The sequence below is a fragment of the Peromyscus maniculatus genome, chromosome 10 (genome assembly GCF_049852395.1).
Source record: "Peromyscus maniculatus bairdii isolate BWxNUB_F1_BW_parent chromosome 10, HU_Pman_BW_mat_3.1, whole genome shotgun sequence".
NCBI lineage: Eukaryota > Metazoa > Chordata > Mammalia > Rodentia > Cricetidae > Peromyscus > Peromyscus maniculatus.
The window spans coordinates 83,498,452-83,520,967 of NC_134861.1; the positions used below are offsets into that span (position 1 = coordinate 83,498,452).

Sequence of the window (22,516 nt, forward strand, 5' to 3'; positions counted from 1 at the left end):
CTTGCCAGTGGTTGCTATGACTGCAGAACACTCCCAGACTGAAGTTGAAATGCTGATATCTAATATTCAGTAAGTTAGTTGGTTAATACCCATATTGACTATCCTTACTTGGTTGTAACTGAAGGGTAATGCTTCCACCATTTCAGCCCAGTAAAATGACCAGAGCAGTTGTATGTATAACCTCAGTACCCTTGGATCTAAAAACATACTCCTACTAGGACGCAGTTTCTGTTCAGCCAGATGAAGCAGACATTACTTAAGAGCACGTATTTATGAATATAATAATTTAGAGATTGTACTATACATGAGTATGGTGATATTTTATTTTGTCCTAAAATGTTATTTGTATGTTAATAAATAAAGTTGCCCTGGGGGTCAGAGCTATTAGCAAGCTATAGGAAAGCTGGGTGGTGGTGGTGCATGCCTTTAATCCCAGCACTTGGTAGGCAGATCTAGGTAGATCTCTGTGTGTTCAGGGATACAGCCAGCATTGGAGACACACGCCTTTAATCTCAATACCAACCATAGAAGACCTGGAGGTCTGTACAGACAGGTAGTGACGAGGCGGTCATGTGGTTGGGTTTACAACCAATGAGAAGGCAGAACCGAAAGTCTTTATTGAGACTTTAACACAGGAAGTAGCTCTCTTGCGGAGAGGTAGGACCACCACAGGAGGAAAGGTAAGGTTTTAGCTCTTAGCTCTGACCTCTTGGCTTTCTTCTTTGCATTGGTTCTGTGTTTCTTATTTAATAAGATGGTTGGTTACATCTACACATGAGTTAATGTGAGAAGCCAGGGAATATATCTCATGGTGTAATACTGAGACCTAAGGGATGGGAAGGAATTGGATAGGGGAGGGGTAAGAGTGGAACCCAGGGCACACATGTCTGTAGACTTGGAATGAAGTGATAAGCATCTTAGAGAAACAGAAAATAGGTTAGTGTGCCACATCATGGGACCACTCACACACTTCAGTGGTCTGAAGTAGGTGAGACCCAGGTAATTTGTAGCATTTATTTCATTGTATGCTGTATAGCTATGGGCATATTATGTATATGTACATGTGTGTGCTGATGCAGCCGTGTGTGTGTGTGTGTGTGTGTGTGTGTGTGTGTGTGTGTGTGTGTGTGTGTAGGATAGAGGTCGATGTTAGTTGTCTTCCTGTGTTGCTCTCTACCTTATTTTTTGAGACAGGGTCTCTTTACATTCACCAGTCTGTCTGTCCTTCCCGTTCCCAGTGCTGGGATTATAGATGCTTGTTACTATAGATGCCTGGCTATTACGTGAGTGCTGGTGATTTGAGCCTAGGTCCTCATGTCTACACAGCAGGCACTTCAATCACTGAGCCGTCTCCCCAACAGAGTCTTACGCTTGGACTGGAATTCACTATGTAGCATAGGCTAGCCTCAGTCTCACGGTAATCTTCCTACCTCAGCCTCTTGAGTGCTGGGATTAGAGGTATGACCCACCGGGCCTGTTTTTGTGACCTTTCATTCTGCTGAAGATTTAAGATTTTGTTGAACATGTTGGAAGCATATGTAAAGGGTTTTAAGCAAGGAGGTGACAAGTGACATTTTGCAAGAAAGGTTCTTTTTGGGTGCTGGATGGAAAGAATGCTCCAGGAGGGCGGTGAGAAAAGTGGAGCGTCTGATCCAACTCAGAGATGATTTTTGTGTTAGCCAACCTAGGGCTAAAAGAGTTGGAGAGGTGTGGCTTAAATACCAGGATTTACAGATAGATGGATGGATGGATAGATGTGTGACTGCTCTACTTGATTTTTGCTATGAGCAACTTGGGAAATCCTTTGCTATTTCGTTAGATAACTGAACCTGGGGTAACGTGGTGGCTATGGTCGGGACTCAACCATGTGAATCTATTCAGTGCCTGTGAGATATACATGTAGAGCTGTGACATACGTCATTGGCTGTGTAAGCTGGAACTAAGAAGAAAAGAAGAACAGGGATGGAGACAGAAACCTGGGAGCCCTAGTCACATGACTGTCATAAGCTGTGGGAATGATGATACTCCCTAAAGTAACAGAACGCTTCAGGAAGAGGACTGCAGTGGATGGTGAGAGACCAAGGAGCAGACGTAGCAGGAAAACCGAGAAGGGTGGGGTAAAGAGAGGTTTCCACAGGGAGCCAGGGGCCACTGGTTTTAAAGTGGTTGAGAGCCAGGGGCCACTGGTTTTAAAGTGGTTGAGAGCCAGGTATGATGACGTTGAATAGAATGCCCTGGCTGTGGTAAAAAGGAGGTGAGATTGGTAACCTTTCTTAGCTAGGTGGGGCATGAGTAGTTGGAGTTTCATAACAGTAGCAAAATAACAGTTATGAAGTAGCAATGAAAATAATTTTACGGTTGGGTGGTCACCACAACATGAGGAACTGTATTAAAGGGTCGCAGCGTTAGGAAGGTTGAGAGCCACTGCCCTAAGGCATTGGTGGGAAGCGGTTAGCCTTCCCTTCTGTGTGGTTAGTTGTACTTGACTCTTTTTAAATGTTTAGAATTTTATAGAATTTGCTGAACTAGAAGTGGGGATCTTCCAAAAGATCCAGCTTAAGGTTCTCACCTTACAGATGGCTAGATGAGCCTGGAGGAAGTGGAAGGACTTTGCTCCAGGCGTTGGAATAACCATGGGAAATGCCTTTCCTGGGCAGTGCTCATTCCAGAGGTACACTGTGCTTGTTCCTTCTGGAAGGGAGAGCGGGGTTGATAGAGATGGAGAGCTAGAAGAGGCGTCTTGAAGAACGAGGCGTGGGAACCGAAGGGAGGATGAAAGTGTTGGGAAGGCTTTTTGATAGATGAGAGAGAAAGACTTCATCAGCCTGGGTGGCCTCACCCTGTGAATGGCCCTTGGTGATAGTAGGCCACACATCCCATTCAGAACACTTTAAGACTCCGGGGAAGCTTATGGGACTAAGGGTTGTGGATCTAAATTTGTCACTCTGTGACTGCAAGACAGAAGCATTTCCAGAGACACACTGAGCCTGTTTTCCTTAGGTGATCGCTCATTTGAATGGGCACATCGCCATTTTTTTTAAAAAGGTGTGTTTTATAAATCACGTTGGATGGGAGGAGTGATGATGGACAAATGATGTAGTCATGGAAACAGGAAAGGGGTGCTTCTATAACCAGAGGACCAAGAGTAGTTAGTGCCTGTCTCTGACCATCAGATGGCTCTCTGGCTTTAGTGGGCTCATTGGAAATGAAGGCACAAAGTAATGTTTGTGGTGCCTGGATCTCAAAGTATGACTGCAGTTGTGGGACTCATGCAGATGGAGATAGATGCACTCTTTGCTGGGTGCATATGGAAAAGCATAATCATAAAGATTTGGGGGTTGGTTTTCACTAGGCTACCATGTCTCCTGTGGCATTTTCTCTCATTGTTGGAGATTGCTGTAGTCCTGTGGCACTTGTTGCATCTCATTTACCTGCATACAGAAATGCTGGGGAAGAGAATCATGTGAAGCAATGTGAGATACTTCATTTGTGATTAGGCAGGAGTGCATTGACTGTATTGTGGATTATCTGTCTATAGCAACCAAAGACTAGTCTTCCTATTGCCCAGCCAAGGTTAAGCCCCTGCAGACAGAGAAGCCATAACAGGGTCAGAGATAGACAATGTATTTGGAATGAGGCTATGAATGTGTGCATTTATGTGTTCCTCTGGCTGCCTCTCTGGCTGCAGTTGCAAATCCAATTATCAATGACTGTTGGATTAGCTATTGTTTTGTGTTTTCCAACTCTACTTCCCATTCAGTTCTGTACATGGTGACCACAAGAGAAATAGAAAGCTGTTAGTTCTCTGTGTTTGACTTGCAGGTAGGCTTTGTCCAACCACATATATACCGCACATTAAAATTCAGGGGTTGTTGGCTGTCAGGATGAGTGGTGGGGTTCTGACTGCCCAGTGCCAGCCTTCCCAGACCTTTTGAGTCTATTCAGCTCTCCTCAGTCAAGTAAAAGGCCTGGCAGACCTGGTTCCTGGGGCTTGGCACTCACTTGTGGGAACACTGGAGAAGCTGTGCCCAGAGCAGGGTGAAGGCTGCCAGGCACTTGCTTTTGGCCAGGGTGAGGGAGGATAGAGTTATGGAAGGTGTTGCCTCTGTTGACCCACTACATTCTGTTCAGTGGTTTTAAAGAGCCAGTAAAGGGAGAAGTTAAGGCTAGGTCTAAGCTGCCTCTTCTGCCCTGCTCAGAGTGAATGCTCCTGAGGGCAGAGGGAGTTCACATGTTATTATCAGGGCTCCAGGTGGGTGGGGATAAGGAAAATATATATAGCTTTGATGATTTTTCTCTTTGAAAAGGGAAGGTGGAAATACCGTCTACACTTTTGGATTGCCTTTGTATACTAGATACAGTGGGAGGCCGTTGTTCATTAAGATGGCTCATGAAAATTAGGTCTAGATTTCTGTGTAGATTGATGTTTTTGTTTGTAGGTAAGGATAGAAAATAGTTTGCTAACTCGACATTAAAATTACTTTGGAGCATCAGCTGTTTCGACTTGTGGCACTTCAGGGACCGCAGTTTTTGTAGGGTGAGCTGAACTCAACTTTTGCTTGCTCATTAGGGTGAAGCTCCTAAAATACCTTTAAAAGGGAATTCTTGCCTTCTTAGAGTAGATATTTGAAAATAATTTATGCCTACTGAAAACGAAAGAGTAGCATGTAAGAACATTTGCTAATTCACTTTTACCTCTATTATCAGCTGTTGAGAATGAGCGTCAGTATAGAGACTAGATGTTAGTGTGTCACCTTGGGTCCTCACCTTCATTTGAGGGCGGCTACAACTGTTTGCTAACAGGGACAGGGGGAGGCAAATGCACAATTTTTTTCTGAGCTTAGGAGTTGACGTCTAGCTGAGAAACATAAGCTTGCTTCCTTTTTATTTTCTCCATAGCTGTTCTTGTATACAGTTTGTTACCATCATCATCATCATCATCATCACCACCGTCACTACCATTATTGTCATCATCATTGAATATTGAAAATTCTGCTCTCAATGAACACAACAATGACAAGTTGAGATTGCTTACCAGTCCTGTTAAGGGATCTCAGATGACCTTGAGAATCCTGGGAATCCCATGCAATTCAAAGTTCAGGGCAAAAAGGATATTTCCATTCTTTTTTGTATGAGTGTGTGTGTGTGTGTGTGTGTGTGTGTGTGTGTGTGTGTGTGTGTGTGTAAGTACATGTGTGTAGTGGTGCCTTCTGCTTTGTCTGAGACAGGGTCTTTACTGTTGCCGTCCTTTAGGTCAGCTATCTGGTGTGTGAGCTTCTTGGGAATTCTCTTGACTCTGTCTCTCATCTTCCTGCAGGAGTGCTGGCATTTTAGATGTTCTCCTTATTCATCTGGCTTCTACCTGGGTTCTGGGGATTCAAACCTTGGTCCTCAAGCTTGTACAACAAATGCTTTTATCTATTGAGCAATCTCCCCAGACCCATTCTCTCTAAAAAAAAAACAAAACCAAAAACAAACAACTAATTTTCCATGTATTTTCTTACATGCTTGATTCTTAGTGTAATTGGTAGTGTTGATATTAAGATAAATTACTCACCAGTATTCAATTATCTATAAACAATTTATATACGTGATATATGATTATCTGTTAATAAACATTTGCATTGTTTTACCATGTAAAACATTGCCTCTATCCAAAATACAAAAATAGACATCACCCTTGTCTTAAGGAGTCCTATGTGTGGGGAAGTGTGGACCCTCATTCAAACATAAAGGGCTGGCTTACCCCCTGGTAACTGCAAAATTATGTCATGGCTTCTGAAAAGGAGGAACTCTTCATGAGCTGGTATTTATGCCCTAGTAAATTAGAAATGTTACTTTGGTTACATCTTGTTGGAGCTGACTGTGGACATTCTTCTGTACTCATGTAGGCTAAACGGACAATTTATTTGTACTAATTTATGAAATATTTTGGATAGTCATGGTCATCTTCTTATAAATCACCAAACACTCACCTCCGTGGTGCCTAGACTTGATAGCACGATTCTAAACTCTCGTAAGAAAATCCTGCCCATTGAGGCTTTCTGTCTGTTTGTAGGCCTTGCAGGATCTTTGTTTGTAATTGAGTACTCACCCAGGATCCTTACCTCCTCTCCCACGATTTTCTTTAAAGATTAAAAAATAGTAAATTTCCATTTCACTTTCTTGCATTCCTCTTGGCAATAGCAACAGTTTCTTCTAGACATCTTGGCATAAACTAGGTTATGTAAGATAAGGACTTACATTTGGGGAATGTTGCTGATCAGTTCTGAAAGAAGGGTATAAAGTGTTTGGGTGTGGAGCCTTTGCTTCAAATTGGAGAGCACAGAAATTTGGTTCATTGTAGGAAGAGCTGCAGTGGAGAGGAGGAACCACAGCTGGAGCACATACATCTTCATGTTTAATGAGAGATGTGTGCGGGAGGCTGCAGGAATAACGGCGGTTAGGAAAGGTACATTTCTGGGGAGGATTTTTTTTAAAAAAAATTATTCTATTTTATTTTACAATATAATTTAATTCTACATATTAGCCACGGATTCCCTTGTTCTTTCCCCTCCCATCCCTTTACCCCCACCCCACCCCCCATTCCCATCTCCTCCAGGGCAAAGCCTCCCCCGAGGACTGAGATCAACCTGGTAGACTCAGTACAGGCAGGTCCAGTCCCCTCCCAGATTGAGCCAAATGTCCCTGCATAAGCTCCAGGTTTCAAACAGCCAACTCATGCAACGAGCACAGGACCCGGTCCCACTGCCTTGTTGCCTCCCAAACAGATCAAGCCAATCAACTGTCTCACCCATTCAGAGGGCCTGATCCAGTTGGGGGCCCCTCAGCCTTTGGTTCATAGTTCATGTGTTTCCATTCATTTGGCTATTTGTCCCTGTGCTTTATCCAACCTTGGTCTCAACAATTCTCGCTCATATAAACCCTCCTCTTTCTCGCCCGTTTCATCTGTCCTTTGGCCATTCTTTAACCATTCCATAGTACTGAAACCTCAAGTTCAAAACCACAAATACTGCCTTTTTCCAAAGTAGAGCAGGGTGAAGTGAGAACGAGTGCTGAGGAACGGGAAGAGGGAGGACAGTGTATCAAATCCACACTCTGAGGTGCTGTCCTCACCACAGGATGGGCTGGTAGTTGTTTCTTGTCTTTTTTTTTAACCATCAACAGGAGGAAGGAAACCTAACTTGTGTGATTTACAGGATACACATGTGATTTACTTTTGTATGTGTGTATGTGTGGTGTGTGGTGGTGGTGGTGGTGTGTGAGTGTGTGAGTGTGTGAGAGAGAGAGAGTGAGTGAGTAAATTTGTGCACAGAGGGCAGAGGGGAGGTTTGCTGTCTAGCTTGATTTCTTTCTACATTATCCCCTTGAGACAGGGCCTCTCCCTGAACCTGGGGCTTGCCAGGCTTTAGCTAGGCCGACTGACCAGCAGTCACCATAACCCTGTTTCCATGGGCCCTGCTACCCCTTAGTGGGTGGTTATAGGCACATGTAGCTGTGCCTTCCTGCACAAGCCCTCGTCTCAACACTATGGAGGTATATTTTTAAAAATCCCATCAAAGCTGGCACTCAGCTCAGGCTGACATTGATGCCTGAGAGAGATTTTGCTCATGAGATTTTTCTGAAGAGGGCGTTTGCTTATGGGTTTCAGCATCATCGACTTCTCAAACTGTGTTTCCTCACCTGTATCTGAGGTTAGTCACAGGATCACAAAGTGCCCTAGAGCAGTGTGCAGCCGCGGTGAACATGCTTGGAAGTTTTTGGTGAATGTTTGCTGCATCTGTACATGTATGCTGCACCATGTTTCCCAGGCAGGAGCTAATGCTTCCATCCTGCATATGGTTATATAGGCTGTTAACTGTCAAGTCATCCATAGACGTTTTAATTTGGCTGGTGAATTTTTGATTTCTGGCTTGAGAGATTGTTTGATTCTTCCAACTTCTGAATCATCCCAGCGAAGTAGTATCTGTGAAAGCCATCTTAACTTGAATGGCTACAGAATTACTAAGTGTAAAGGTTGACTCTCTGCCCTGAAAACATAGTAGCGATAATCAGAAGTTTACAGCTAGACCAGTCATTTCTCAGGAATTGGGAGACCCCAGGGGTGACTGCTCCACAGAGCTTCCTGTTTGTAATTAGGGTGGAAGAGGTTAAGATGGGAAGAAACAAGACTCGTAGTGATGATTCTGACATTCAAAGGTAGCCAGCAGAGTTGTGTTTTCTTCCCAGAAGTCCTGGCTGTAGTGTGGATTGTGAAGTATTCCCGAGACACTTGGAATGTGTTGGGAACTCCCACCATCTGTCAGACAGAGGCATGTAGGGTATTTATTTGAAGACGTGAAATGCTGAGGTTCCTGCCAGACTGAAGACATGATGCCCTATGACTGTACACCTAAGTGAACACTGTCAGCTGCGGCCTCCAGTACTTTTACTTTGTTGGTCTGACTAGCATAATAAATGTATGCTTGATTTTAATATAATGAACAATTGTATCCTCTTTCTGAATTAAAGCCTTCAATTAAAATGAAGACAAAATTTAAAAGTTTTATTCTTTATTTCCCCATCATTCTTTGAAGCAATTTTTATGAAATTGATGGCAGAGAAGTTTTTTGAGCCTCTAAATTTCCTTATAATAGTTACTATAATTTATTATCATAAAAATTATTATTATAAAAAAACTGATCCATGTTTTTTTAAGTGTTGTACTATTTTGTAGGTTCTTGGGTCGGAAAGCTTTTCTGACAAGTTCCTTCTTTTCTTTTCACATGTAGAACAATAGCTACGCCCTCCACCTTTGTAGCTTCCCTGAGAGCTTACAGTCGTCATGACATAATCTCTGAGACAGATAAAGATATTTTAATGAAAATAAACACTGATATCCATCTGTGATGTTCTCGCCAACAATAGACTCTTTCCAGCAGTAATGCCATTTCTGTTCAGCATGTCGACAGGAGTTTTGTGGGGGCAGTGAGAACACTTCTAGCTCAGCTCACGTTACGTTTGGGGTTTTGGTTACTTGACAATATGATTTATTGAATATTTGGTCTTCCCTGTGTAAAAGCATGCCCACCTCACCTGGTCCTCCAACACAAAACTATTTTGTTTGCCTCCTTCTGTGGGCAATGAAGTTGAAACAGAGAGAGAGCGAGAGAGAGCGAGAGAGAGCGAGAGAGAGCGAGAGAGAGCGAGAGAGAGCGAGAGAGAGAGAGAGAGAGAGAGAAAGAGAGAGAGAAAGAGAGAGAATGAGAATAAGTAATTAATGAAGACAAGCACTGTCTTCAAGCTCCCAGCGACCCACCTTACTCATATTAACATTTCTTTTTCTGTATGTAAGCACGAGACCAAAGGGAAGGATTTAGGTTCCAATAAGAGATGGGAGGATGAGAATGTTGATACTGATGATGCCCAAGGACTTGATTCCTTGGGCATTTCTGAGGAAGCAGCATCTTCCTCATTGGGAATATTCTATTTTACCAGTTGTAAGGATCCCCACAACGTTCATACATAGCCACGTAAGTCCTAGAGGATCATGGCTTCATAGATGCTATTACCCAGAGTATACAGAATGCCTAAGAGTGAGTGTATGGGATGGTAGAGGGAACTGAACGAGGCTACATATGGGCCTGAGAGATCTCTGTGGATTGGTAGAAAGGGTCTAAAATTAGATAATGGTGGTGTTTGTACAACACCACATAAAATCATTGAATTATAGTCTTAAGAAGAGTTTGCAAATTACACCTTAACTAATAAACGTGCCTGATGTTTGTGATGTCGCTAAAGGAACCCTCATTTCCTCTTGGCCAGAGAGGTGCTACAGGGCTCTGAAGTGCAGCATCAATTTACCTATGAGCAGAGCAGGGAAGGAGGAGTTGGAGGGATGCAGGGAAGCTGGATGTGCTACAGGTTCGGAGCTGCAGTCTCCAAATGGGAAGAATGGTACCATGTCTATGGTTATGACAGAGCTTAACTAGGTTCTCAAACTAAGGGACACCTCTCTGCAGAGCTTGAAGGCTGTCTGTCTGAATCACTGTAACCTTTTCATTAGTTTGAAAACAATACCTCATAGTCAGAAATCTTACCTTTAAATCCTGTCAGCCCATAGAGTCAGTCTTTTAAATGACTTGATCAAATGTACTACACAGACTTGAGTTCATATATCTAGTAAATCTTATTGCATCATGTCGGCCCAGCTGATATACCTTAATTACCATTTTCTTGTGGCTCTTTTTTAATAGTGTGCAGAAAACATTTACTGTGACATTTTAGAATTTTGAACCACTGTGCGTGCGCGCGCACACACACACACACACACACACACGCACGCGTGCGCGCGAGCGTGTGTGAGGTGTTTCCGTAAGACTCTGCTGACTTGTATTGTTGAGACTTGAGATAAACCTGCAAGGCTCCCTCACTGAGGGGAGCACAGGAAACAATTGACACCATTTCTTAATTCACATTGTTTCTGAGACATTTCCTGTTTCCTAGTATAATAGAGCTTTCCCATGAGAACAGTTAGCTCACAAATGGTTAGACATGATTGATTTTTCATCGGCGCACGTTCTGTGGGGAGATTGTTCACCGTGCTTTGTAGCAACAAGTTGCTGTTTTTGCGTGTTGGTGGTGGTGGGGGGGCTCTGCTTCGGGTGAAGATGCTCCAACTCTTTTCCAGGTGTCAGGAGTTTTCTGTGACACACACGGCCCCTGAGAGTTCTTTCTTCCATAGTTGGAGTCTTTTTTCTCGAAGCAGCGTATGATTCATTTAAGCTGTCAATTTAAGGAAAAATCTCGTGAATTATGGTGTTTTTAGGGGTGCCTGGTGAGTTCCATGGAAAGTGGTTCACAGCGATTGATACTCAGGGGGCTGAGTTACATGGCGGTATGTGATATTATCTCTGGAACTGTAAAGTACCATCAAAGAATAATTCTAGAAATGGGAAATGAAACACTTAGATGAGATAACCTAATCTAATTTGCAATAAAAGAGTGTTCAAATTACTTCTGAAATGATGATTCCCACATTCAGAAGTTATACTGTATACTTAAAGTGAAAGTAAAAGTTTTTCAATTAAAAAAAAAAAAGATGTGGAACTTGGAGTTCCTTTTCCATCTTATCAGGTTTTGTAAAATGATACTGCTTGTCAGTTTCGATGTGCCTTCCCTCTGGAGGCCTGGAAACGGTTAGATCTGTTTTTCTCCTGCCCTTCTCTTCAAGGCAGTTTTTGCTGGGATGAGTCTTATTTTTATCATCCCAACAACCAGTTTTTAGAAACTTCTGGAAACGAAAAAAGAAAAAAGAGAATGGCGCTGTAGCTGACATTCGTTTTAGCGTTTCCTAGTGTGAACATTTGAGTACTTCTAAAATCTTCTCTCCAAGTCTGTCTTATTTTTCTCAGTTTGTCCCAGTTCTCTGTCTCTGTTCTGCTGATTGGATAAAAAAAAAGTTACAGTGTAAGGTCTTATCCCCAGCAGAATGACTTTTTGAACTTTTGATCTTTATTTTTGCAGCTCAGCGGCTTCTTGCCCCTCATTCTAGTCAGTATAAGCACAGGTCATGAAAAACCAGAGCAGAGCGGACCTCTAGGGATTGCTCAACATAAGCCCTGGATGGTATAAAAGAATAAGGCTGAGGTCCAAGAGTTAAGGGCTGGTAATGTAGCTCATTGGTTCGGTATTTGCCTAGCGTATGTGAAGCTCCGAGTTCTAGTAGAGAGTAAACAGGGCGTGATGGTGCATACCTGCAATTCCAGAGCTTGGAAGCAGAAGTTCAAGGTCATCCTTTGTTCCGTATCAAGTTAAGGTCAGCCATGGCTACATGGGACCCCATCTCAATACACAAAACCAAAAATCAAACAAACAAAAGAAGTGCGATGAAAGTATGAAGGTGATGTCGATACCGCGTAACAGATGTGTGAACAGAATCAAGAACTCTTGATTTCTAGTTTTGTAATCTTTGACTGTCCTAAACCTATGGCCTAAACCCTGTGGAGACAGAACCAAATGCCAGCCAATGGGTGGAATTAAACAGTAGCTGAGTGAAATTGGGAAAGGGATTCTATTTTTCAAGAATTCAGTTCTTTGAGTTAGCCAAATACTGAATGATCATGTCTTACTTACCTGGCTTGTGGTTCTTGTGTGGTTTATGTGTAGAGCTATCATGAGGCGAAATGACTGTTGACTTGTCTACTTTCCCCAGGCCACCACACCATCTACATTGGGGTCCATGTGCCCAAGAGCTACCGGAGAAGGAGACGTCACAAGAGAAAGGCAGGGCACAAGGAAAAGAAGGAAAAGGAAAGAATCTCTGAGAACTACTCGGACAAATCAGATGTGGAAAATGCCGATGAGTCCAGCAGCAGCATCCTCAAGCCTCTCAGTGAGTATTCTGGCTCAGCACCACTCTCTCTGCCTTACTCATCCTTGGAAAGATGCTTTGCAGAATCTCGTGGCCAGTGTGGAGGGAGTTAGGAATCCTGGGGAGGTCTGTTTAATGGGCAATGCCTATAGACACGCTTCTTGTGCTGATAAGTTAATCTAAGAGCTCTTGTGGAAGATTCTGAGTTGATGGGAGAAAGCTATGAGCAAGTGTAGGCACAAACGGCACTTCTACATCCTGATAGGTGAGGTAGGACAGAGTTTCATAGATGAAACTATATTTAACTACAGCAATCAAAGGGTCAGAGGCTCTTTGGGTTGTTTGTGCTTAGAAATAGGTTCTACCGAGACAATATGTTAAGGTGAGGGTGCCTGCATGTATATGTTCGTCTTCCAAATGTCACAGTCACAGGTGACATTTAACTGGATTGTGGGCCAGGTCAGTGATTTTAAAAAGGAGTATCCGAGAGGCAATGTGGAGTGATACAGCTCTCAAAAGGTTGAACATTGTAGATTTCAGGCATTGTATAAAACATGAAGACGGAATGGCAGGAGATCAAAGAACACCCTTGGACTCAAGTGACAAGTAGACCATGGGTTTAGGCTTATGTTTATGCTGCTCTGTGTTTGTTGAGTATGGAGACTCTTTGATATATGGGGAACCTTATGCTTGGAATGGGAGTGAATCTGTACAGGGGAAACAAATGCCGGTCGTGGAAGATTCCTGAAGACGACGACTGCTGTAGTGATAGCCTTCATGCTGGCAGAGCGCACTGTGCATTCTTCGTGTCTTGCAGGAACCCAGACCCAGCAATAAAATGCATTATGGGTGGCGCAGATAAAGATCAAGTTCAGTCACTGCGGATGATGACAGGCCAAATTAGAGCGAACAGCTCAGGGGTGTTGAAAAGTGAATTTACAGCGTTAAATTAAAGAGGGTGTGAAGTGTAGTGATGTGAGTCTTTTCTAGGCTCGGCACTGGGACGAAGCAGGTGGCTTAGGAAGCCAGGCAAAGTCCCCACTCTTCAGAGGAGCCACACAGATGGCCCACGGAATTAATACCAGGTATCAGAGAATGTGGAAATGGATTTCTGATCTGAGAAGGGGGTAGAGGAAGTGTGAGATGTAGGGAGGGGCAGAGAGCAGGTGCCTGAAGCTGTGTTCTTTTCATTGCCATGCCAGGAGAACTTCTTCTGAAAGGATTCTTCACGATAGATCATCTAAAATAATAGTATTCGTTTTAAGCCAAGTCCTTGAAATGCATATAAAAAGGGTTAAGCAAGACTAGCAGCTTGAAGGAAAAAAAAAGAAGATATCCCCCTCCAAATAGATTGCTGTGGTTTCTCTCTGTTTACTGTCTATTTTGGCATGGCACCAGCCCGTATCAAAGACGGTCTCTGCTGAGCATGTGGGAGATGCCCTCTCCTCTCCTTCTCTCCTCTCCATTCCTTTTCTCTCCCCTCCCCACCATTGCCCACCTTCCCTCTCCCTTTCTCCCTCTCCCCCTCCCCTCCCCTCCTCTTTTCTCCCTCTTTTGAAGTCATCTCTTATTCTTTAGTTAATAACAAAGAGTGTCTATACTAAAGAGAGGGGCACTTACCTAGACCATTTAGGTTTCATTCAATTTAGAGGTAATGATGCACTGGCTTTTTGGAAAGGCAATGCAAACAGTGCTAATAACACTCGGGTAATTCGGAATGGGCAGCTCAGAAAGAGGCTTAGTTAAATGTGTGTTAGTCATAGAATGCTGTTGCTCTCTGTGGCATCTGGGGAGCAGTTTGAATATAGCATTCAAAATAAGCAATATAATTTGTTCTGAGGGTGAATCCTCAGAGGTCTCTTCCTGGGCACACTGTTTTGTGTCTTAAGCTAGGTTTTGGAAATGTTGTAAACATGCTATGGACCAATTAATTGAGTGTAGTTTCCCTTGTAGCCCAAGTTGGCTTTGAGCATGCTTGCTGTTTAGCCAGAGATGACCTTGAACGTCTGATTCTTCCGTCTCTATGTCCTGGGGAGCTAGGATTACAGGCCTGCCCTGGTTTATGTGGCGCTGTGGACTGAATTGAGGACCATGTGTATGTCAGACAAGCAACAAATGAATTAAAGCCTAGTCAGAGGATTTTTTTAACCCCCTTTCCTCATGCTGGTTATGAGATTTTTGGCTTTAGTCATCCAGTTTGATGCAAAGGTCCTCTTGGAAATTGTCATCAGTGTCTCTGCTTCAGCACAGGTGCATCCAAGTACAGAAAGGCTGGTACCAATGTACCAACATTTTTTCTAATGAGAGAATGCACCTATGGAATACTTGCCTCTTCTTCTGTTGTTGTCTCTCATGGGTGGCCGGGTCTTGAATCTAGGCCTTCTGAGTTCTTTGCATCTGGGCACTTGTCAAGTCCTGAAGATGAGATGCTAAGTGTGCTTCCTGGGAATCATACAGTAACTGTATATTTTGAGGAAAAAGCCCCAAGCAACTCACAGATAAATTGTAACTTGACGAGAACCATCTCTGGGTCTTTCTCTGCTGTCGCCTCCATAGGCAGTTCTCCAGTGCCTTCTTCTGTTGGTGTACATCTAAACTCTGCCTGGCTCTGTCCACTTTTCAGTTTGGCTGCTCTGGTTTGGCCCAGGGCGTTGTCATGTCTTGCTTTGCTTTTGAAGTCTTTGTCCACTCAAGGCGGCATTGGTTACGGTGAAACACGAGCTGGGATACATCACTCCTGTGCTGATGGTTTCCCTTTAACCTTGTAGCAGCATACGAGCTGTGCATTCCCGCCCACAGCATCCATCCAGTCATTGTCTCTCTATCTCTTATGCTATTGTCTCTTTCCTCACTTTATTTTGTGATGTTATGGATCCTTGCTTCCAAGCTATTTCCTACTCCAGAGCCTTTGCATGTGCAATACCAGCTTCCTGGAATGGCCATACCGTAGTTCTTATCTCCATTGGCTTTTTCCTTTATCTTCCTTCCTTAAAATGCTGCCTCTTCAGAGAGACTTTTCTGGCTCCTCTAACACTGCTTCCTCAATGTTAGGGTTCATCTGCCCCTATTTGTCTTCTTCATGATACACGTTTCAACTAACAAGTTTCTTGAGTGAACAGTTTTGTTTTGAGTGGATGCTACATTGTAAGTTCCATGACTGCAAGCAAGGGTGCAGTGTGTCTTGCTCATTTGCTGTGACTCCCTAGAGCTGTGCCAGATCCAAAGAATATTTAATACCTGTTCACTGAAGAATATTTAAATGATTGGATTACTAATGAGGAAGAACACAAGCATTGCTTTTTGTGTTTGAAATCTCTCCCACATTCTAAGTGAAAATCTAGCCGATTTTCTTGCATCCTGTCCTAACACATCATCTCTGTGTCTTGCTTCCCTCCACCTCCATGTGCAATTTCACCCTGACTTCTAATTCTTCTACTTTGGAAAAATGCCTCATTATTTCAGCTATTTCCAAAATGGTATTTTGTTCTGGGTAGATGACTCCCAAGTATGTAGTCTTGCCTGTTGGCTGTAGGTGAAGGGAAGAAATTGATCCATAGGGTACATACATTCATCATGGATACTTACAGGGGCTCATCACTGCACACAGAAGTCAGGCAACTCTCCTTAGAAGCCACTGCCCAGAAGGGAATATTCAGAATCAGTTTGAAAGTGAATCAACCAAAGTCTCTTCAGTATTTAGGCACATTGGGAAGGTGACATAGTCAACAGGTTCGTTTAGCTTTGCATAGAGATGCGTCTCCTCTCTTCCACCACCTCTGGCATCAAGACGGGGTTTCTGAAAAGCTGGTATGTGTTTGATCTTTACAGATCTGGAGCCGTAAGGATAAAGCTAGCTAGCTTCAAATCCCTCCCCTTTCCCAGCGCAGGAGCCCCATGTCGTTACCTGGCTCCTCTTACCAGCGTGGTATCAGAACTGGTGTCCCAGCTGGGGATACAGGAAAGAAGTGTGTGTGTGTGTGTGTGTGTGTGTGTGTGTGTGTGTGTGTGTGTGTGATTGTGCCGCACCGAGCAACAGGGAGAGCAAGGCTGTGGAGCAAGTGAAGTGGAAGAACAGGCAGGAGGAGAGACAAGGGAAAGAGGAGGTGGCGCGGAGTGGGTGGTGGAGAGAAAAGTTAGATTGTGCTCTTTCTTAAAAATAATCCTTTTACCTCCTCCACCATGCACTTTTCCCCCCCATAAGTTAGCAGCTGCCAGCCTCCGAGGCGTGCCCAAAACGCAAGGGAAAGATGGTCCTGAGGCTAGGATTGAGAAGCCCAGCTCAGCTCCCCATTGCTCACGGCTTTGGCCTCTGTGCTTCACAGTTTATCAGTGTCCTGGAAGGTTTCTAGGGGCCCCACTGGCCACTCCGTGACTGCAGCCTCTGTGAAGCCGTGTCAAATGTTAGGGGACACACCTAGCGTGGTGCTCGGTGTATTGACGCGCTGGGTGGTGTGTTTCTGGACCAGCTGGATGGAGCCTGCATCAGCGCAGAGGTACTGGCTGCCTCCTGTCTGCAGGTCTGCCCATGACGGCTGCACCACGGTGCTGGGTCAGTGGGTGTGGACGGACAGTCTTGTGTTCTTGTATTCTTTTCTGACTCTTTGGATGTCTACCAGAATGGATGGATTTATGCTAGTGGATATTGTTCTGTGAACCAGGGACAATGGATGCCAGTCTGTGATCCAGCTAGATTCAGGAGACTGAAACAGAGAAATGGGCAGTTGCTTTTGTTTTGGGCATCCGGGAAAATGAACAGAGTAGGTTTTTACCAGAGCCAAGAATATTTGGTTTTTGCCACTTGACTTCCCCATTCCCAGCACACTCCTGTGTCCTTCTCCAGCCTGGCCTCACACTTTCTTGGTACATTTCTTCCTCCTCCTCTTTCTCCTCCTCCTCCTCTTCCTCCTTCTCGTCCTCCTTTCCTTCTGTTTTTAGGCACGATTCTTAATTTTGATATCATGAAGTAAAATTTCTTTAATTTCTGTATGCCAACGGCAAATGAATGGGTCTACAGGAGAGGAGTGAGTCTGTCGTGTGTGAGGGGAAGTAGCCCTACTCTTGCCTGAGGAGGACAGACACAGAAGAACCAGGTTGCCTCTTTCATCCTCTTTTCCACTTTCTAGAAGTAGGAGGGATAGTTTATCTTTAGGTCTGAGAACAAAAGCTTTGTACTTTATCCTTTCAGAAGGAGGCCTATGATAGTAGTTTTCTAGAAGGGCTGATATCGAGAGCACTTACGGTGCTCTGTTCCATTCAGATGACACGCGCCAGAAACCTGCCTCGTATCGCCAGAGTAAATTCAGAACACTGTTCTGCCTTGCGCTCCGCTTCCCTCATTCGTCAGGGATTACGGTGACATCAGATGAGCTCTGCCTCTGGCTGACAATATTCTTTAGAAAAGAGAGAGAGAGAGAGAGAGAGAGAGAGAGAGAGAGAGAGAGAGAGAGAGAGAGAGAGAGAGTGTGTGTGTGTGTGTGTGTGTGTTTGTGTGTGTGTGTGTGTGTGTGTGCGCGCGCGCGTGCAGGTGCAGGCACATGCACATTAGTGCTCACACTCTCCCACTTGTGGCATAATATGGTATGGATGTCAGCAGACCACTTCCAGGAGTCTGTTCTCTCTTCCTCCTATGTGTGTTCCCAGGATTGAACTCAGGTCCTCAGGCTTGGCAGCAGGCAGCTTTGCCAGCAGAGGCATCTGTGGCCCGATCAGTAATTGCCTGGAGCCATTCTGCTTTCCTTCTGCAATCTCATTTCCCCTCATCTGCATGCAGACAACGACCAAAGCTTCAGGCTGGACTTGGTGGAGATCGGTTCTCTATGGTTAGCGATGACTATTCTTTAAGGCTTTTCAGCCTTTCTGTCCACCAGTCTGTATTCCTGCGCTTTCACCATCAACTTGGCGCCTGCCTCTCAATAGATCCTTTGAACTCACCAGTGGGTGTCAGGCTGGATGTTGGCTGGCAGGTGGAAGGACCAAGGAGCTGAGGATTTCCAGGGGTGGAACAGGCAGCTACTGAGCTGTTCGGATGTGTGGAAAACTGCCAGGAACTATTGTCTGCTCACCACGCCCTCCTCAAATTTGGTCAATAATTGGGCTGTTTTATACCATTATACAAATGGGCTCACTCTCTTTCATGAAAAGAATGGGTCTCTCTTGTTGTTTCTCAGTGAAATTAAAATGTTTGTAAAATCGAGGCAGTGCAGTGCTGAAGGGAAAAGGTTTTACATATGACACTGACTTACTTTGTGCAACAATATAATGTTTCCTGTGCTACAAATGATTGTCTGTTCCAATGACAGCAGTGGATGTAAGATGACCATGTCACCTCTGTCTTCTTGAATATTTTAGACAGCCTAGAATGTCTGAAATGTGGTCTCTCAGTCACCTTGATGCGCCCTCCAAATGGCAGTTCTTCATTTCCTGTTGCCATTGGCTATTCTGTTCCAATAGTTATTCCAACTCAGTATGCCACGAGATGAGATGTTATGAATAGTGTGTTTACGTGTTATGGGAGAGTTGATGCTGTTGCTATTTATAGTGACTCATGAGTTCAGGCGGCCTCAGAGGGTTCTAGTATACTCCAGATGCTGGGCTATGGAGGGCTAAAAGGAGTTCGTAACTTGGAGTGGCAAAAGGGGAAAACCAGAAGAGCGTGTGGAACTTAAGATAGGAGATCTCCTTAGTGAGGTAAACAGAGTCTAAATGACTGATCCAGGCATTGCCACCTAAGCAGAAGGCAGGTTATGTCCTGTGGTTTGGGGTTAAAGTTTGAAAGGCAGGGAGCTGGAGTGTGTGCATGTGACTGGAACTCAGCTGAAGAGTGACAGACACTGACCAGGATCGTCTTGGAATGGTATTCTGTTTAGGAAACTTGTCACACAGAAGGAAGGAACTTTTGAAGGACACGGGTGCTGAATATCAGGGAGTAGCTGTGGTGAGAGACCGGGGCATGCTCTCTACGTTCTCCAGAATTCTTCCGTGTTACAGTCTGGAGGCAGGCAGGCAGGCCAGGCTCTTTTAATAACATCCTCGTGTACAGGAGTACTGGAGTCTTACTTCATACTTGTATGGAGGTGTTGTGAACATGGAGCCTCCATGTTTCTGGCCACATCTAGAGTCAAAATCTTAATGATCTTGGCTCCTCCCTTCCCTTTGGTGTGTCTGTTCCTTTTCCAGTTTCTCATGTGTTTCCTCCTTGCTCTGAATTCCCGGCCAGTCTCTTCTTAGTCAAACGTGTTTTCTGCCATTGCCCCCCCCACCCGCCCCTCCCCCCCCCCCCCCCGAAATAGAAGCATTCCTTTGAGAAGGTGCTGCCAGGTGCTGAAAGGACTCAGTCCATCGAATCTGTCCCCATAGGAGTAGAAACTCATTGTCATCATTCCTCAAAGCAGGCCCCTAACTTAGGGTTCCTAGACATTTAAGAAGAAATTGACTGTGGGTCAGGGCTTACTGCTTTCCCTCTTTTAAGGAGTTTAATTAAAATTGTAGGCTTGCCTTGTCTTAGTGAGGCCTCTGTAGGTTAGTGTGCACCCACTTGTAAGGGTTTCTGTCTTTCTGAACACATGTGGTAGTACCTAAATATATCATATGAGCTGTCACATGGGCCCGGTCGTGCCCCGGTCAGTGACTTGCCCTTTTCAAGTGGGTGTCATTCCCCCAGCTGTATTGTTAGAGCCCCCAAGGCACCAGCTGTATCATGGACATATTCTGAAATAGTGTCTCCTTTGGATGGATGACTAAATAGCATGCCAACAAATTTCTTACTAGGCAAATATATCGTCTATGCAAGAAAATAAAAAATGTGGAGGTAAGGGTTACATGCAATTTAGTCAACATTAACAATCATCTTGAAAAATAAACAGTTGTTACCAACTTAATCCTGGTTGAAATGTGATTAAAATAGAAATCACTAATGAGCCCTCTATAGGGATCGGTTCAGTGATGGTTAAATGAGAAAAGGCCAGGGGGAAATATAGTTATGCTTACATTATAGCTCCACAGTTTGATTTTGCAATAACTAATTTTCATATAATAAAGTATTTCCATGCTTTCAAAACGTGGATAAAATGGCCACCATATATATACATGTATTTTTTTCTTATGAGGAAAATAATATGAAAATCTGCAGGCTAGTGTGGGTATCCAAAATATTATCAGATGTCCTATTTCTCCAAGGAACCAGAGAGTTTGCTGGGTTGGTTGGTAAGCCTGGCTGTGTGGAAGATTGCTTAGTTAGTGTTCATGTTCCAAGGTGAAGAGTAAGAATTGTACACAGAAGAGGTTACTTATATAGTAAGTGCTGTGCATTATGAATGTGTCTCCAAGGCTGTTTGTGGAGTTTCTTACATAGGGAACGTTAAGAATTGCTTTTACAGTCCCAATGAATACATCTATAAAGCGCTCCCTAAGGCTTAGGGGACATTATAAAAGAGAGGGTGGGAAGATTGCAGGAGCCGGAGGATCAGGCAGTTTGCTGAGACATCGAGTCTCCTAGTAATAGCAGAAGCTACACCCATAGAATCTTACAAAAACGACTGTCCAAATGTGAGCCGAACAAGGGTGACACCATTGGACCTGCCGGCTGGATGGGGAAAAGTCCAAGGCCTCAACCCTACACAGAGAACTCTGAGCAACTGAGGAAAGCTGGGAGCAGGAGAGAAATGGGCGTGTCACTGGGTGGTGGCAGGGGCCAATACCTCATTCTTGGAAACCAGAGCCCCATAGGCTAACCAGGCCTTTAAACTGTCACTTCAACCTGGTTTCAAATAACCTTACCTATAGATTTCTAGAAATGGTTTATTTTTTTACCACGGTTATGAAATTATTATAGTGAGTCTGTTACTAACTCCTTTTATTCTTACACTATATTATTTCTTTGTACTGGTTTAAAAGTCATCAGAAAGACCTTTCCGCTATTAAGCCTTATAGCTATGCTTTTCTTAGTACTTTAAATATTCTTTGAAATATTCTATACACCAGCATACTGTATGATCAAGAACCCTAACTTACTAAAATTTCCTTTAAATTTTCCCTCGTCTTCTGCCTGGAGACCTAGCTCCATAGTGGTACTTGCCTAGTATGCATGAGGTTCTGGGTTTGGTCCCTAGCACTGCGTAAAAAAAAAAAAAAAAAGAGAACTGTAGTCTTCTAGCAGGTCATTGATTTTAACCCTACAGTTCCATTTCTACTCTGTATAGGAGGTTTCTCCGAGGATCAAGGTGTTCACAGTTCACACTGGGCTGAGCTGTTATCCTCAGTGTCCACACCACTCGGCAATCTGCCTGTTGACAGTGGAAACTCAGACTGAGGCAGTGGGACTTTTTTTGGAAGACAGCTGGTACTAGGGGAATTTTCGTAGGCAATGAACCATCCTTTAATTGAAACCACTGGATGTGGTTAGTAGTTTATTTTAAAAACACCATATGTTAGTTCATTCCTATAGACTGTGACAATCATAGTATAATCAAAAGCCGTTTGTGACATTTCTGTTTAGTGTTCATAAAAGAGAGGCTTGCTTCCTTGAAATCCTGAACCCTGTGCCAAATGCCAGCACACTGACAATTACGGTTTTTCCTTTCAGCCAATTGTGCAACTCTTTGAGTATGCGGTAGGTTTTTATTTATTTTTTGTCACTTTCACTAATTTGACATTTTCTTAAGTGAAAAAATATTTTCTCAGCTTTTTGTTAGGTAAACAAAACTTTTACTCCTTTTTCCACGGTTCCCCTGAGAGGAAGAAGCAAGCTAAAGCAAGCTAAGCCGTGCTTTGTGTCTCCTTTTTGGCCAGAGAGCCGAGCTAGCGCATGATCTCATTGATACATGATCTATTTGTATGAACTGTAAGCTTGTGGGCCTGTCATCATCCTTCATGGTGCTGGGGCAGTCACCCTGTTAGCCACTAAAATAGGGGGGGGGGGAAAGGGAGAGGCAGCCAAATTCCTAAGTCTTCTTTTCACAGTACAACACAATTCACTTCAGTTCAGTCTAACCCACTTAGATCAAATCCTAGAAATATTTACAGAGCACTTCTGTCCGTGTGTAGGCCAGGGTATGGGGCTGCAGAGATGACAGTGTCTTAGAACTGATGGTTTCTGGGGAACAGGGGCACAACCAGATATCTAAAACAATGTGGTACTTGCTACAGTGGGGGAGATGAGGACAGAGA

General features: G+C 43.9%; 1 protein-coding gene across 5 annotated transcripts in view; it reads left to right on the plus strand.

The window, feature by feature from the left end:
• Positions 1 to 22,516, plus strand: part of Slc4a4 (solute carrier family 4 member 4) — a 336,420-nt gene that overhangs the window by 54,172 nt on the left and 259,732 nt on the right. For 3 of the 5 annotated variants that reach the window (XM_076546591.1, XM_076546588.1, XM_042257613.2), the window contains exon 3: positions 12,194 to 12,373. In XM_076546591.1, coding sequence (XP_076402706.1) covers positions 12,194 to 12,373 — 180 coding nt within the window. Of the gene's footprint in view, positions 1 to 10,779; positions 10,877 to 12,193; positions 12,374 to 22,516 lie in introns of those variants that run through there. The other 2 variants (XM_076546590.1, XM_076546587.1) reach the window with 1 other exon arrangement.